This window comes from Myotis lucifugus, unplaced genomic scaffold (assembly GCF_000147115.1).
Source record: "Myotis lucifugus unplaced genomic scaffold, Myoluc2.0 scaffold_15, whole genome shotgun sequence".
Taxonomy (NCBI): Eukaryota; Metazoa; Chordata; class Mammalia; order Chiroptera; family Vespertilionidae; genus Myotis; species Myotis lucifugus.
Window position 1 is genome coordinate 1,903,712 of NW_005871063.1, and position 17,061 is coordinate 1,920,772.

A 17,061-nucleotide genomic window follows, 5' to 3' on the forward strand; every position below is an offset into this window, starting at 1 on the left:
CAATCCCGCTCCGTTTCCCCGGGTCTCCGCACGCCCCGCACGCCCCTCGCCCCCAGCATCCCGGGAACCGGGCTCCACGGCCTGCGGGCTCTGGCTCCCCCGTTCCTGGCCGCTTTCTCCGGAATAAAGGACATCGCACTTGTTACTAAACTGTTTTAGTTTTGTCCATTGGAAGCTTTGGCGACGGGATGGGCGGGAAGACAGGTGCGGAGGATTCGGGCCGAGACGCAGGGGAGGACCGCTGCCCGCAGCTCGCCTCTCGGTAAGTTTCTCTCGGACTGAGCTCCGCTTGTGCTGGGTCCTGAGCTCTTGGAGTTTGTTGGTCCTAAAACTGTGTTTGTCCTAAGCGGGTGGAAACCTGCGGTGTGAGAGCCCAGAGGTTTCATGGGGAGACCCAGTGGGCCACACATTTGGGGTGTAGCCGCCCTCAGCCACAGGGTCCTGAGGCGAACCAGGAGGATTTCTAGGAGGGAAAACAATGGGTACTCCTCCATCTAAGAAAGCAAGAGAGCAGCCCTCGGGACTCCCTGAAACTCCTGCTAACTCAGCATAAACTGCGGGGGGACCTGGGGAAGTAAATTAAGAAATTCAGACTGTTGATCAGTGACACATCAACACTGAAGTAGGCACGGCCTGGCTGTGGCTCAGTTGGTTAGAGCGTCCTCCAGCCACACCAAGGTTGTGGGTTCTCCCTGGTCAGGGAACATACAAGAATCAGCCAATGAAGGCATATCAGTGGAACAACAAATTGATAGTTCGTTCTCTCTCCAATCAATAAATTTAAAAAAAAAACTTCAAAATAGGCATAAGTCAGACTATTAAAAGCCCGACTTTTATTTCCCAATTACCATTGACATATCCTCCTATATAATAAAAGGCTAATATGCAAATTGTCCCCTTGGGAGTTCGTCACCACTTGCTATGACATGGGGAGGAGGGGCAGAACAGAGGAAGGCTCCAGCAGGCAGCCCGCAGCTGGGGGAAGGAAGGCCCTGATCCCTCCAATAAATCTAGTACCCACCTGGCACCATACATAGTTATTACAATATTATTGACTATATTCCCTATGTTGTGCTTTATAGCCCCATGACTATTTTATAACAGCTGATTTGTACTCCTTAATCCCTCCCCCTTTTTCGCCTAGCCTCCCAAGCTCCTTCCTTTCTATATCTATGAGTTTTTATCAGTTTACTAGAGGCCCAGCATATGAAATTCATGCATGGGTAGGGTCCCTAAGCCTGGCTTGCGATCAGGGCCAATTTTCCCCAGCAGCCGACCCCACCCCCGGTTCCCCATTCCCCATCAGGCAATCAGGGCCTGCGGCCTGGGGGCAGCCCCCTGGTGGTCAGTGCACGTCATAGCGACTGGTCGTTCTGCCATCCAGTCAATTTGCATGTTATGCTTTTATATGTAGATAGATTCTCTGTATCTATTAGTTTGTTAATTTATTTTGTTTTTTAAATTCTACTTATAAGTGAAATCATATGGTATTTGTCTTTCTCTGACTTATTTCACTTAGCATAATAACCTCCGGGTCTATCCATGTTATTGCAAATGGCAATATTTCATTCTTTTTTTTATTGCTGAGTGATATTCCATTGTATATATGCACCATTTCTTCTTTATTCATTTGTCTATCGATGGACACTTAGGTTGCTTCCATATCTTGGCTATTGCAAATAATGCTGGAATGAACATGGAATGAAGATCTTTTTGAATTAGTGTTTTGGATTTCTTCTGATATATTTCCAGAAGTGGAATTGCTGGGTCATAAGGCAGTTCTATTATTTAATTTTTTGAGGAACCTCCATACTGTTTTCCATAGTGGCTGCACCAATCTGCATTCCCACCAATAGTGCATGAATGTTCTTTCTCCACATCCTCACCAACATTTGTTTGTTGATTTATTGATGATAACCATTCTGACAGTTGTCAGGTGAGATCTTATTGTAGTTTTAATTTGCATTTCTCTGGTGATTACTGATGTTGAACATCTTTTCATTTCTGTTGGCCATCTGTATGTCCTCTTTGGAGAAATGTCTGTTCAGGTCCTCTGTCCGTTTTTTAAATCGGATTGTTCGGTTTTTGTTGTGGTTAAGTTGTATGATGAACTCCTTGTATGTTTTGGATATTAGCCCTTATCAGATGTATAATAGTTATTTTCATTTTATTGGTTTCCTTTGCTGTGCAAAACCTCTTTAGTTTGACATAGTTTCATTCGTTAATTTTTTCTTGTTTCCCTTGCCCAAGGAAACATATCCAAAAAATGTTACTGGGAGTGATATAGAAGAGTTTAATGCTAGGAACGTATGGTTTCAGGTCTTATAGTTAAGTCTTAAATCCATTTTTAGTTTATTCTTGTATGTAGTGTAAGAAAGTGACCTAGTTTATTTATTTTTGCTTTTATCTGTCCAGTTTTCCCTGCACGATTTATTGAATAGATTGTCTTCACCCCATTGTATGTACTTGCTTCTTTTGTCATCATAAATTGATTATATAGGTATGGGTTTATTTTTGGATTCTCTATTCTATTCCATTGATCCGTGTGTCTGTTTTTATGACAGTTCCATGCTGTTTTGATTACCATAGCCTTGTAGTATAGTTTGATATCAGGTAGCATGATACCTCCAACTTTGTTCTTCTTTCCTAAGATTGAAAAGCCTGACTTTTAAGTCTTTTAGGTCCACAAAAACGTTGCGTGTGCAATGATTTTAAAATTCTGTAATCCCTTTAAAGTTGGGAAGGGTGAACTAATTCGATAATTGATCCAGATAATCTTGTGGTGGGATAAATTTAATGGTAATTCCACTTATTCGAATTTACTGGAGAACATGAGAGATTCCAAATGCTGCTGAATAAAAGTTGCATCAAAGGAAAAAAAATTCTACCTACTGTAGAATTTTATAATAGTTTTGTAACTCTAAGGCAGGGGTTCTCAACCTTCTGGCCCTTTAAATACAGTTCCTCATGTTGTGACCCAACCATAAAATTATTTTTGTTGCTACTTCATAACTGTAATGTTGCTACTGTTATGAATCATAATGTAAATATCTGATATGCAGGATGGTCTTAGGCGACCCCTGTGAAAGGGTTGCTCGACTGCCAAAGGGGTCACGACCCACAGGTTGAGAACCGCTGCTCTAAGGCATGCTTTCACTTATATGCATTTTACTTTGCTGAGAAAGCTGTAGGTTTAAAGTGTTTTGTGCATGCGTGCGTGTGTGTGTGTGTGTGTGTGTTCAACATGCATACATATATGATCATAAAATAATAAAGCAATTCTATATTCTAGTACTTTATTCCTATTTATGCCAGTGTTTTTCAATTTACAAGTCTCAACCCACGAATGGGCCAAAACTAGCATTACTTTTATGAAATACAACAAAATGAGAAAGAATAGAGTAGAATAAGAGAGAATGGAAAGTATCAGAGAACATCTCATGTGGTAAGAGCTGGTATTGTTTGGTGAAAGTTGTTTCAGCAGTGTGCATGTATAACCTGGATCGCGAGTAAAATGTATTATTCCGGGTTGTGGTTAAAGTGATTTAAAAATCAGTGGTTTAGATCCTGGTATTTTTACTTTGTAAGAAGCTGTAGCACCCCCTTTAACTGGCACTGGTTTCTACGAAGTATCTGAGTAATAGGTCAGAGCAAATATGTAGGCCAAAATGAGTCATTTCAATTTCCTGTCTAAAACTCGGGGCAGAATTTCTCTGTGGACATATGGTTGATGGTATTTGTTATTCTGGGATACTCCTTAGCTTTTAGTTGTTGATTTGTTTTATTCTTGGAAACTTCCTAGGAGGGTGAGTCTTATGCTAGTTTTCCCTAAAATATCAGGTTATCTAGGAAACTAGTAAATTCCATGGATTAATGCCATTGTCCAGTGTTTTACATTTAACATTTTAATTTTCCTCTTTATACCTATGAGCATTGAGTATTTTACTGTAGGAAAAAAGATGCCCATCCCAATTTTAGGAATCCGTGCTTCTGTCTCCTGCAACTATTGTAGAGGCCAATTTCCATTGCTTTTACAATCAAACTGATTCCTGCTCTAATCTAAAAAAAAAGTTAAGGACTAACATACTAGCTAGATTGTTTTGTTTTTCTTTCCCCCTTCCTTATTTACTCAAAGGAGGATTATTCCAATTTCAGTTGAGAAATAAGGACAATTCATTCACACATATTGGTCATTTATTTATTTAGTGACCCCCCAGTACAAGGCACTGCTCTTGATTACAGCAGTGAACAATGTGCATGGGAACCCAGCCCTTTGTGGAATTTTCAGTACACCGTGGAGACAATGGATATGGTTTTAAAAAAAACCTGTAAATTAGTAGTCAGGGCTCACAATACATGTTCTCCCAGTCAGACTCTTAGTAGATGACTATATTTCAGTTTAGGAATTTTTTTTTATCTTTATTGTTCAGATTATTACAGTTGTTCCTCTTTTTTCCCCCCATAGCTCCCCTCCACCCGGTTCCCACCCCACCTTCTTCCCTTAACGCCCTCCCCCCAACTGTCCTCATCCATAGGTGTACGATTTTTGTCCAGTCTCTTCCTGCACCCCCCACACCTCTTTCCCCCCCGAGAATAGTCCACTCCCTTTCTAGCCCCTGATTCTGTTACATTCACCAGTTTATTCCGTTCATCAGATTATTTATTCACTTGATTTTCAGAATCACTTGTTGATAGATGTGTATTTGTTGTTCATAATTTGTATCTTTACCTTTTTCTTCTTCCTCCTCTTCTTAAAGGATACCTTTCAGCATTTCATATAATACTGGTTTGGTGGTGATGAACTCCTTTAGCTTTTTCTTATCAGTGAAGCTCTTTATCTGACCTTCTATTCTGAATGATAGCTTTGCTGGGTAATCTTGGTTGTAGGTTCTTGCTATTCATCACTTTGAATATTTCTTGCCACTCCCTTCTGGCCTGCAAAGTTTCTGTTGAGAGACAATTGAATGGCTACTCCCTTGTAGGTAACTGTTTTTCTCTTGCTGCTTTTAAGATTCTCTCTTTGTCTTTTGCTCTTGGCATTTTAATTATGATGTGTCTTGGTGTGGTCCACTTTGGATTCCTTTTGTTTGGGGTTCTCTGAGCATCCTGGAGTTGTAAGTCTATTTCTTTCACCAGGTAGGGGAAGTTTTCTGTCATTATTTCTTCTAATAGGTTTTCAATATCTTGCTCTCTCTCTTCTTCTGGAACCCCCATAATTCGGATGTTGGTATGCTTGAAGTTGTCCCAGAGGCTCCTTACACTGTCTTCATATTTTTGGATTCTTTTTTCTTTTTGCTTGGGTGTTTTTTACTTCTTCGTATTTCAAATCTTTGACTTGATTCTTGGGATCCTCTAGTCTGCTGTTGGAATTCTGTATAATATTCTTTATTTCAGTCAGTGTATGCTTAATTTCTAGTTGGTCCTCTTTCATATCCTTGAGGGTCTCACTGGATTTCTTGAGGGTCTCACTAAATTTATCAGCGGTTTCTAGAAAATTCTTGAAAAACCTTAGAAGTGTGGTTTTGAACTCTATATCCAGTAGTTTGCTTTCCTCCATTTCTGTCATTTGTGAGCTGTTTCTTTGTCTCCACATTTTTTATGCTTCCCTGTGTTGATAGAATGGCTTTCTGTGCTAGGTGTCCTATAGGGCTCAGTGGCTCAGCCTCCCCAATTACCTGAGGTGGACACTTTTGGCGCACCCCTTTGTGGGCTGTGTGCACAGACATGTAGTTAAGCCTTGATTGTAGTTGGTATCACTGGGAGGAATTGACCTCCAGGCCAATTGGCTGTGAGAATCAGCTGTGTCTGCAGTGGGAGAACTTCTGTGCTGGAGACACCCTTCTGGGGCAAGACTTGCTTCAGTGGGGCTTTGGTGCTCACTGAGTCTGCCCCCTGAGTGTGTCCCTTATGGATCTGAGGAGTTGTAATCTGGATGGTCCCACTCTGACCACTGGGTACACTGGCACTTGGATCTCTAAGGAGGTGCTAATTTAGCCTCTGCCTGAGGCTACCCAGCAGGAGCTATGGAGAGATCTGCAGATTCCTCTTCTTTGTTTGGGGTTTGGAGGTGCCCAGATGAGGCCCAGCTGTGAAGCAATGCAAGCTGCTGTGGGGCCTTGGGCCTTCTTTTGGATGTTCTGGGTTTCTCTGACCCAGCTGCAGTTTGTTAGGTAATTTTAGATTGCAAAGGGCCAGGTTATTCATATGCAAAAGCCTCTGTGCACAGCTTGGGTGGTTCGGTGTCTCAGGGGATCAACAGGGCGGAGCAAGCAGCTATGGCTGGTCCTCAGTCCTACCCTAAGAGTCCCGGTAATCACTGCAAGCACCTCTGAGAGAAAGCCGCCCTCGAGTTCTGCCCGATGCCAGACAGTCCAGTTTCTCCCCATATGAGTCTGGGTCCCCAGAGACTCGCCCGGAACTGGAGTTCAGAGCAGTCGGGAGCTTGTGTCTCTGTCCTTATTGAAAAAGACAACCGTGTCCTCAGTTGCCAGCCCTTTCCACGTGCGCCTCCGTACCTCTGCACTTTACTTCTGCACCTCCCCTGAGTCTCAGTGTGCTTTTCTTTCCTTCTAGTTGTAGAATTTCCACTCAGCCAGCCTTCCTGTGGTTCTGGATGATGTTCGTTTTGTCTTTTAGTTGTATTTTTGAAGTGTTTGTGCGAGGCAGCAATTTCCAGTGTTTACCTATGCTGCTATCTTGGTTTCTCCCTTCTGTTTTCTTGCTCTGCCATCAGTTGTTGTTGGTTTTCACCTCATGTTTACAGGATGCTTGCTGCATCTCCATACATTATGCCCTCATTCCAGGAAGGAAGCCCAGGGACTTCTACCAGCCTACACTCTGGTCTAGAACTATGTTCTCACAGTCACGCATGGCTGTAATGAAGCTCATGTGACTCAGTAATTCACTTTCCAGGGAGCACAGGAAAGCAAGGGGGAGGGCCTTGGAATGGATGTTGAATGAATCAGTCTATGAATCCCCAATTGGTGGGGATGCAAGTGGGAGATGTGATTTCAGTCGGGATGGGTGGGTCCTGGAGTAGAAGTCAGGCAGCTGCCAAGTGAGAGGCCAGGTGCATGTGGCTTCCATATTCAGCAGCAAAGCCCACAATTAGGCAGTACCTGGGGTCTTTGGTGCTAATTGTAGGGTTCTTAAGACCAAAATAGATGGTCCTACTTGATTCTTGTAATTGAAAATTTTCCCTTTAGTAAACAAAGGAGTGATTTATCACACATCAGTGAATTAGAGTTTTACATGTGATGTGTTGGCTGGAGTCACGGAACATGATGTATATAACAGAAGTACAAATTACCAGCCACGGCCTCATAATTAGCTGCAGAAAGGGCAATACTTGCTGCCTGGACATTTTTCTTTGCTGTCTCATGTTCCTTGTATGTATATTTCACCTAACTTTCTCCTTTTTCCTTTCCCCTTACCACATTACTACACAGTTTGTGTTGATAGTGGCTGACTGTACAATGTAGTTCATGGATTCAATATCGAAATAAAGTCAAGGTGAAGCGGGGGGAGGAATGGACATCATTCAAGACCCTGGCCTTGGAGCTGGATGGAGTGTATAGGGGGATGTGATTCATTTCTGGTCAAGGGAATAATTAAACTTATTTGAATTTTGTAAAAATGGCACATTTGTTGATATAAGAAGAAAAGGTAATTGGATTTGTGAAAAATAGGGTATTTTGTTTCCTAAACAGTCAAGAAGTTGCTAAGCATAAAACTTGTCAAATGCAAGAAAGATATTGAATATGCAATTGTTAGGTCTAAGAAATGTATTTAATTACATTCTCTACTATTTGGCCAATGTTATTTCATTAAGGATTTAATATATATTTATAGGAAATAAGAAAGAATTTATTATAAATATCCCAATTTATTATATAATATTAATCTCAAGTAATCCTTATCATTATATAACCACAGGTTTACAAATTTGTAGTTTTATAAAGTTAATTATTAAATAAAAAAGAAATTTACAGACACCATATTTACTGTTACAATACAGACAAGTCACACACACACACAAAAAAGTTTATTTTATGCTAGGGTTACTTTCTGCCCAGGCCGAAACATTATTCCACTTTGATTTTTCCTCTTCTTTGGATTTTGAAAGTTTTCATACCTTAAAAAAGAAGTGAGATAATATTTAATACATGTCAATGCTGAAATTACAAAAGACAATGGATTCTTTGCAAATAGAATTATGTTTTAAGAAACATAAGGGAAACTGGAAAAAAGTGCTCATAACAGAAATTAAAGTTCTTACAAATATATTTTCAAAAGTTGAACACCCCTCTAGAAAAAGGAGCAAAGGGGATAAACAGACAATTTAGAAAGATAAAGTACAAATGGCAACGAGTAATATAAAAGTATAACCTTTATAGTTATACTGCTGATCTAAACTTAGAAAAAGGAAAAGGACTCTCCCACTGTCCAGGAGACTGAGTATAACCGTTATAGTTATACTTTCATATTACTTATGTTGAGGGGAGCAGAATTGGTCACCCCAAAATGTGCCACTTTGGCAGGTGCATCATTTTGAGCTGAAAGGAATCAAGATCCAGCAGACTCAGAAGGAAGCAGCTTTTTACCGCCCCCACAACTGCCTCAAATTGAGATAGGGGGCCTGTGCCAGAAAGGCAGCCATACCAGAGTAACTATCTGAAAGCCTTACCTGCACGGCAGGGCAAACACAGATTAGCACACACCTGCTCCTCTCTTCTGGCTGTGAATCGCCTTCCTCCCCCTGTCCCCTTTGAAGCCCTGGCCCCATCCCTTGCCTTAGCTCAGAATAGCACAGAAGCTTCAACTGCCTCGCTGCCTCTGAGTCTCACATTTTTATGTGGCTCCCATAGGCACAAAATTAAATGGGACCTCTGACCAGAGCCGGCGAAGGTAAGAACTGTTACCGCCTCAGTCACCTGGACAGTGGGAGAGTCCTTTTCCTTTTCCTAATTGTATGAACTAGTTTCTTGGGTATAGTGACTGATAAAGATTTGTTATAAGTACTCATTTTCTATTGGTCCTTTCCCCCTTTTGTCTTTTATCATAAGAAGGAAAATCCTAGGGTAGAAAGTAGGTAAGTCCTGTAAGCCCATGGTTTGAGCCAGCCCTGCACCTGTTTTGGGAGACTTTGATGCGGGTCCCCTATTTAAAAAAACTGAAAGAGGTTTTCCTCTCATCTTGTTCTGCCTTGAGAGTTTGGCTTTGTAATCAGTGAGAATATTCTCTCTGGCCTTGGTCAGCCAAAAGATGCAAGTACTGGTTTGTACCTGCAGCCAGCTGAGTAGACCCCGAGACAGAAGTAACAAGCATCACTCTGTCCAACTGGGTCAGCCCTTAGGGAGCTGGTCTTAAAGGCTCCCAACCAAAGGGGCCTTTGTCATCTCAACCTTCATGGTTTTCTTAGTGCTGAGAAGTCCCAGTCCCATAGTGCCTGCCCAGTGCCACAGATGAGCAGGCCTGTGACTGGAGGCATCTCATGTTCTCTGGGAAACCAGAGACACTGTTTTCACGGCACCATTGTTTTACCACCTCTTACAGTGCTTATAGTGGTTAATTCTGGGAATGAACTTGATGGGTCTTGTGAGGGCTGCATCTTTTGGGACACCTCTTGCATCCATGCTTAAGTTACACAAAGGCTTATTGGTTTGCATCACTATTAAGATTAATTAAAGATGATACTTGTCAATGGCCAGGATCCTTTGAATTGGAAAACTACTAAATTTAAAAAAATTTAGTTAGAGTGCTCTCATGCCAAACAGTCACCTTACTGGCACCTGTGGAAAGGGGACACACAGGAGTACTGCTGCTAACCGTACGGACTCCCTTAACCAGATGAAAGAACAGAAATTACCACATCCAATGTCAATTCCCTTCTCGAAGTCCAGCTCTGCCTGCCTGTTGTTGTTTTTTCAAGTATAGTTTACATTCAGTGTTATTTTGTATTAGTTTCAGGTATACCACATAGTGGCTAGACAATCATATATTTTACAAAATATCCCATATCCGATATTTCCAGTACCTACCTGGCACCATTCATAAAATTACAGTATTATTGACTCTATTTCCTATGCTGTACTTTATATCCCCATTACTGTTTGGTAATTACCAATCTGTACTTCTCAATTCCTTCACTTTTTTTCACCCAGCCTTCCCATACTCCCCTCTTTTCTGGCAACCATCAGTCTGTTCTATCTATGAGTCTGTTTCAGTTTTGTTTGTTCTTTAGATTCCACATATACCTGAAATCATATGGTATCTGTCTTTACCTGTCTGACTTATTTCACTTAGCATAATGCCCTCTACATCCATCCATGCTCTCACAAATGGTAAGATTTCATTCTTTTTTTATGTCCAAGTAATATTCCACTATATATATGTACCACAATCTGCCTGTTTTAACTTCCCTGGGGGTTATATAGGTTACTCAGGCATGAAATTGAGAAGAATCATGTCCTTGGTGGATGTAGTTACCTCTATATTCAGAACGTCCTACCAATTTTAGAGAGAAGTCAGAGAGATTACTATCAAAACCCCGCTCACAGGGACCTTGATGCTACTGCAGTTATCAGACAAGCCAGACGGCTCTGGGGAAACCCTCTCACAGGGGAGCCGATTACTCAAGGGCTGGAAGAAGCAACAGTAGAGCCTTTCCCCCTAAGGTGAACTGATCCAAGGTTGAACACCTTATAAGGCTTTTTAAAGGCATACTGCATTACACCCTGCAGCTTTGCATACAGGCATCTTTTGATTCCCATCTTAACTGAAAATCTGCAGGTAGTTGGATGGATGGTCAAGACTGTTATTTTACAAACTGGATTCTTTGCCAAACCAGAAATGTGGCTCTAGAAACATTTCAAAGTCTACCTATCTTTACCAACCCCAAAATCTACCCTGTTCCTCTCAAAATGCTTAGCGATATTTAGAACAGAATTGTCCTAAAAAGAGGAAAAATTTAAATAGTAATTATCCTACACTTCTGATAACAGAGAAATACGTCTCACAACTCCTAAGAGAAAACCTCAGGAGGTAACCAAAACACTACCCCCAAACACCTGAGACTGAAAAGGAAACACCTCAGGAGGTAACCAAAACACTACCCCCAATCACCTGAGACTGAAAAGGACTTTCTACAACACAGACGGCTACAGAAGCTCCCAGCCCCAGATCTAGTCCAGAGCCTCCATAAGATTACTTGTCAAGGGCAAATATACATCTTGGAAGTCTTCTCCACAAATATTAGTAAAAACCATCAGCCATTTGAGCAAGTAATCTTAACTTGTTCTACCAGAGACACAATTTTGATTCAACTGTTATTTATAAACTAGTGAGTTTTGTATTATTATTTTTTAAAATATATTTTATTGATTTTTTACAGAGAGGAAGGGAGAGAGATAGAGAGCTAGAAACACCGATGAGAGAGAAACATCGATCAGCTGCCTCCTGCACATCTCCCACTGGGGATGTGCCCGCAACCCAGGTACATGCCCTTGACCGGAATCAAACCTGGGACCTTCAGTCCGCAGGCCGACGCTCTATCCACTGAGCCAAACCGGTTTCGGCGAGTTTTCTATTATTGTACCTGACTCATGGCTAAAATTTTGGAATTGAAGCTATAGGGCAGCAGTTCTCAACCTGTGGGTCGCGACCCCTTTGGCGGCCGAACGACCCTTTCACAGGGGTTGCCTAAGACCATCCTGCATATCAGATATTTACATTACGATTCATAACAGTAGCAACGAAAATAATTTTATGGTTGGGTCACAACATAAGGAACTGTATTTAAAGGGCCAGAAGGTTGAGAACCACTTCTATAGGGTCTCTGAGTCAGTGTGTTTGTGAATGTCCATGGATGGATATACGTATGTTATGTATATGTGATACTTTCCTCCAATCGGATGGTACTGCCAAAATTAATTTGTAAAAAAGCTTTATTTAATTGGCTTAAAAATAAGCACTTATTAAGTTAAATAGTTCTAAACTCTCAAAAAGAGTTTAGAACTAACTCAAATGCTTTTCAAATTTACATGATCTGGGATAATCTTTAGTTAGAAAAAAAGTTTGTTAGTTTAATTACAATAGTCATGTTTTCAGAGTTATTCGCATTTAATATAATGTTGACATACTTTTGTTCTACCCCGGTTTCTTAGTAAAATAAGCTCATGTTACAAAATTTATCATTAATGGTTATCTACTTTAATGTCTCATGAAATTTTCACAAGTAATCTAAATATTTTTAAGAAAAAGTAAATTAAAGTTTGTAAGTGAACTTTTCAATACAAGTAATCTAAATATTTTTAAGAAAGAATAAATTAAAGTTCGTAAGTGAACTTTTCAATAATAGTTGCTTTATGAGGTCTACTTGAATAATTTTCCAAAACTTTTTGGTAACTTACACTCTTAGAGTTTTGCTAATTTAAATGATGGGTGCTCATTGACTAGATCATTTTTAAATAAGATAAAATACTGAACCACTACTGAACATGGGTTTCTTGTTTCTTACTACAATATTTGGATGTATTAGTAAACATGTCCTATGCTACAGTGAAAAATTGTACTAGTAGAAAAAGGGTTATGATCTAGAAATTATTATTATTTTTTTTTTTTTTAGAAATTATTAAATGTATTCATAGATTTGCCAATCTACAGAATGCTGGTGTAACATTTCACAATTACTAGAAATTAAGGTTTTTAAGGGTTAGGGATTCTAATTAATATATGTAATTAAAACTACAAGAAATAAGAACTCTGTATACAAGGAAAGTAGGTTTGTTTTTGGTAAAAAGGTATGAGGGCTCTGGCCAGGTGGCTCAGTTGGTTGGAGCATCATCTGTGGGTTCAATCCCCAGTCAGGGTGCGTGTGGGACGCAACTGATTGAGGTTCTCTCTTCCTCTAAAATTTTTTTAAAAACGTGGGGGGAAAAAAGTATGGAGATAGATTTTTGTTAAGGGAAATAGAAAGTTGAAGAGAGAATTTTACTTTGTGTAGTCAAGCTTCCTAAAATGGAGTAAATTTATTACAAGGGTTTTAAAAAATAAACTTTAATAAATTTCTTTCATCTGCTAAAAGGAAAAAATTTTTCTTGGTCTATTGGTTTGCTACTGATAAAAGCTAAAGAAAAACCTTTCACAATCTTAAGTAATTGGCCTAGAAAACAGATTCTTCTCTTATTAAAAGAGCTAGAGGGTTGTTTTTTTTACAACTATGTAACTTTCTGTATTTGCCTGCGAAATTTTTGTCACTTTGGTTAAATGGATAACTATATATTGTTTCACAGTGATATAGAATCCTATTTGACTCTTTCAAAATCTTTTTATATTTTTGACAAATGTTCCCCAAATCAAATTCTAAATTAAGTATTTTGAACTCAAACTCACTTCAGAGTTTTTAAGAAACCCCTGGAACATCTCAAAAGATTTGTTAAACTAATTAGGCTTATTATACAGTCATGTACCACCTGACGCGTTATGTGGAGAAACATGTCATGAGACAGTTTTATGGAACATCATGGAGTATATTTACCCACCAAAATCTAGAAGTAATACTAAAACTTCTTTTGGTTATATCTGTATGGATATATGTTGTTATGTGTTTCAAAAACTGTAAAAAATTTCTAAAAATTTGATACATAATGATATCCGTCATAATTCCGGGTATCATCTTAAAAATGTTGTGTGTCACAGAAATAATTATCTTGTCAATTGAATTATAATGAACTCACATCAGATCTTGAAACATGGCCATTTTTGTCATTTACAGACAGTTACTGTTTTACTTTGATGCTTTTGCAAAAGTGTTCCTGCAAAAGTGCTACATTTTCAAGGAGACTCTAATAAGTACAGGTTTCTCATAACCTTCAGATCATACCACTGAACTGGGTAAGAATCTGCAGACCTCTGGTGGAGAACCCGATGGCTTCCTAAAACTGCTAACCAAAAAGCAAGATCAACAAGAATTAATTACATGGGACTCAATGAGTTAATGAGGATGATTATAACATTGTTGGTTCTTTTGTTTTCCCCCCAGATTTAAGGAAACCTTCTTCTTTTAAGCTATCAATAAATTGGTAAAAAATATCTTTGTAAACAAAGATTAACATATGCAACTAAATTTGTTTTTCTAATCTATCTAATGTAAATTTAATTATGTACTAGACCAAATTTTTCTCCAGATTCTTACCCAGTTCAATGTTATGATCTGAAGGTTGTCAGAAACCTGTACTTGTTAGTCTCCTTGAAAATATAGTGCTCCCTACCTGAGCCCTCCAGAATTCCCACAACTCAGAGACTCTTAGTGAATATTCTTACAATATAGTTATTTGCATAAGTTCAACAAGATTCTTTTCTCCTTGTAACAGACACAGTTAGAAACACTGATTATACTCTGAAGGCTTGAACTGGAATATATATTTGAGAATGCACATAGAAGGAACTAAGGTTCACTTTATGGAGCCAATGAAACACCTTGGAAAACCAGCCTGGTACCTGCTTACAGGGTTCCCAGCCAGCAGCTTTGCCAGGTGAGTAAAGAACATCACTTTCTGCCCTAACCGGTTTGGCTCAGTGGATAGAGCGTCGGCCTGCAGACTGAAGGGTCCCAGGTTCGATTCCGGTCAAGGGCGTGTACCTTGGTTGTGGGCACCTCCCCAGTAGGGAGTGTGCAGGAAGCAGCTGAATCGATGTTTCTCACTATCTCTCTCCCTCTCCCTTCCTCTCTGTAAAAAATCAATAAAATGAAAAGAACATCACTTCCTGGCAGATGCAGAAACCTCAGGATATCTTGGGAACCTCAAGAGGCTTTGAAAAGTTCCAATAAAGCAGATACACAAGAGCATATATAGACGATCACTATTCCTGCTGCACTTATGTAAATAATCAGGCCAAGTTTATTGAAACTACACTTAATGTGCAAACAGATTAGTCTCACTGTGGTTACCTTTGCTAGAAATGGGGTGAATGTAGAGAGAGGAATTATGTTTCAGTAATACGCCTGCGCGGGTATCGGATTCTAGTGCTGTTAATTGTCTTTGATGTTTTGTCCTGTGTTTGATTACCACACATCTGCTTTCCTTACTTTCCTTCCCCTGTAAATAAAAACTACCCTTTTCCTGAAAACTGAATACAAACAACTTGGTCTAAACTTTCCAGAAATCATAGCAGGATATGCATGGGCAATCTTACTGCCTGTTGCTGTGTGAGCCACTCAGAAAGTTTACCTGAGCAGCCAAACTGCAAAAGATGCTTTCATTTGACACCTAGAAATCTCAACTGGCAGCCCTCAGAATGGAGTTATGGTCTGCTCTAGTCATTAACCTTTTTCTTTTGTTCCCATAGAAATGTATCTGATTGCTTACACAATATAGGCCTAACTTTAGGAGCAAACCTGTATCACCGCCTCCTGCAACCAGAGACACTGTTTAAACAGACCTACTCTCAGCACTAACAGGCTGCTTCAGTGAGCTGGAACCATCTACCCACTCAACTTTTGGACTATGAAACTTCTTGGGGACGTTTCAAAGGTGGGGACTGAAAGGAACAGAATGTGCCACTTTGGCATGAGCTGAAGGGAATCAAGACCCAGCAGACTAAGGAGTTTTTCCTGCTCCCTTATCTGTCTAGAAGAATTTAGACAGTAGGCCTGTGCTAGAAAGAGAGCTATTACCAGAGGTAACTTTTTTTTTTCTGAAAGTCTTTTATCTGCAAGGCAGGGCAAACATTGATTATCACACATATGCTTTTCTCACCTTCCTTCCCTTTTAAATCCCTGGCCCCTATCCAGTTCCTGAGCTCAGGATAGTATATAAGCCTCAATTGTCTGTCTTTGAGTCTCTTATTTTTATGGGGCTCCCATAACATGTGCAATTAAATCTGTTTTTCTGTTAGAATCTATCTTATGTAAATTTAATTATGTACTGGACCAGCAGGAAAAATTTTCTGCCTTTACAATGTACACACACATGCATACCCCAAAGTATTGCAAAATTAAGAAAGAGTTGTAACTTCTAAAGAAAGGGAAAAATCTTTTCTTGAGATGAATCATTTACCTAGTTTATGGGTCTCAGACTTCTAAGTCACTACAGAGACAATTGCAAGATGCCTGTAACTCCAAATGTGTACAAGTGAACAACTTGAATGTATTGGAGGAATGTTCTAGAGATTAGTAAAATACACATTATTTTGAAAGTGAAAACAATTTTTTCAAACTACATATTGAAACCATTTGAGCTTTTAATTTTCCTTTTTCTTCAAAGCTCTTAAAATTATATTTGAATTAATGATTTAATCAAAGAATTGGTTAATTAAAATGCATTTTTGACTTCTATACTCCTGAAGTTTATGGGTGTTTAAATGCATAACTACTAAACAAATTTCTGAATTGGTTTTTAAATATTCATTCAAAATATTGGTGATTTTAAATAAGATGAATCTGTTACTTACAGCTCAGTAAAACTCTTCCAGTCATCTTCAGTAATGGATGGCCTGGTGTGACTGAGTGCGGTCAGTAAATGCGACTGACTGATGGCCAGGCTGGTTTTGGTTGGTCCTGGTTGGTGAAGGGAGTCATCCTCCTTAAAATGAAAATGACAAAAAGTTACCTCAGGGACATGATTAAAAAGCAGCAGTCCAAGTGTTATCTCTTTTTGTCAGTGTTTCAGGAGACTTTGTGTCCCTTTCTGATAGGAAGCACACAGCGATTTGACTGATCAATGAGTTTCAGTCCCTTGTTTATAAATATAGCTCACCTACAAATCAAATAAATGTATATCAAAAAAGGAAATACAATCTTTAAAAGTTTTACAGTGATAATGGATGGGGAGAGAAAAGCCATACTCCACTTTGGCTCCGGTATCTGCTCTTGATAACACTGATATCTGCTCTCAGTTGGTCTCTTTGTTCCTGGGTAAGTTCTTGGTAACCGTCTTGTGAAGCTGTTCTGAACATTGGAGGCCGTGAACACAACTGATCTTTCCCAGGAGCATCCTGAGTCATGGAGCTTGGTGCAGACAGGCACAGTGAGCTCTGCAGGGTTAGGTGCAATAATGAGGA

General features: G+C 39.6%; 1 protein-coding gene and 1 long non-coding RNA gene across 6 annotated transcripts in view; one reads left to right on the forward strand and one right to left on the reverse strand.

The window, feature by feature from the left end:
* The first annotated feature begins 73 nt into the window (after nucleotides 1–73).
* On the forward strand, nucleotides 74–15,569 carry LOC106696399. Its single transcript, XR_002828274.1, has 3 exons — nucleotides 74–262; nucleotides 14,373–14,534; nucleotides 15,349–15,569. It is a non-coding gene; the product is annotated as an uncharacterized LOC106696399 (long non-coding RNA).
* Nucleotides 7,866–17,061, reverse strand: part of PEX1 (peroxisomal biogenesis factor 1) — a 47,499-nt gene continuing 38,303 nt past the window's right edge. For 4 of the 5 annotated variants that reach the window (XM_014452394.2, XM_023750701.1, XM_006084947.3 and 1 more), the window contains 3 exons: nucleotides 16,846–17,034; nucleotides 16,453–16,583; nucleotides 7,866–8,134 (listed from right to left, as the gene is read on the reverse strand). In XM_014452394.2, the coding sequence (XP_014307880.1) occupies nucleotides 8,050–8,134; nucleotides 16,453–16,583; nucleotides 16,846–17,034 (405 nt within the window). In that variant the 3' untranslated portion in view covers nucleotides 7,866–8,049. Of the gene's footprint in view, nucleotides 8,135–16,452; nucleotides 16,584–16,845; nucleotides 17,035–17,061 lie in introns of those variants that run through there. The other variant, XM_014452393.2, reaches the window with a different exon arrangement.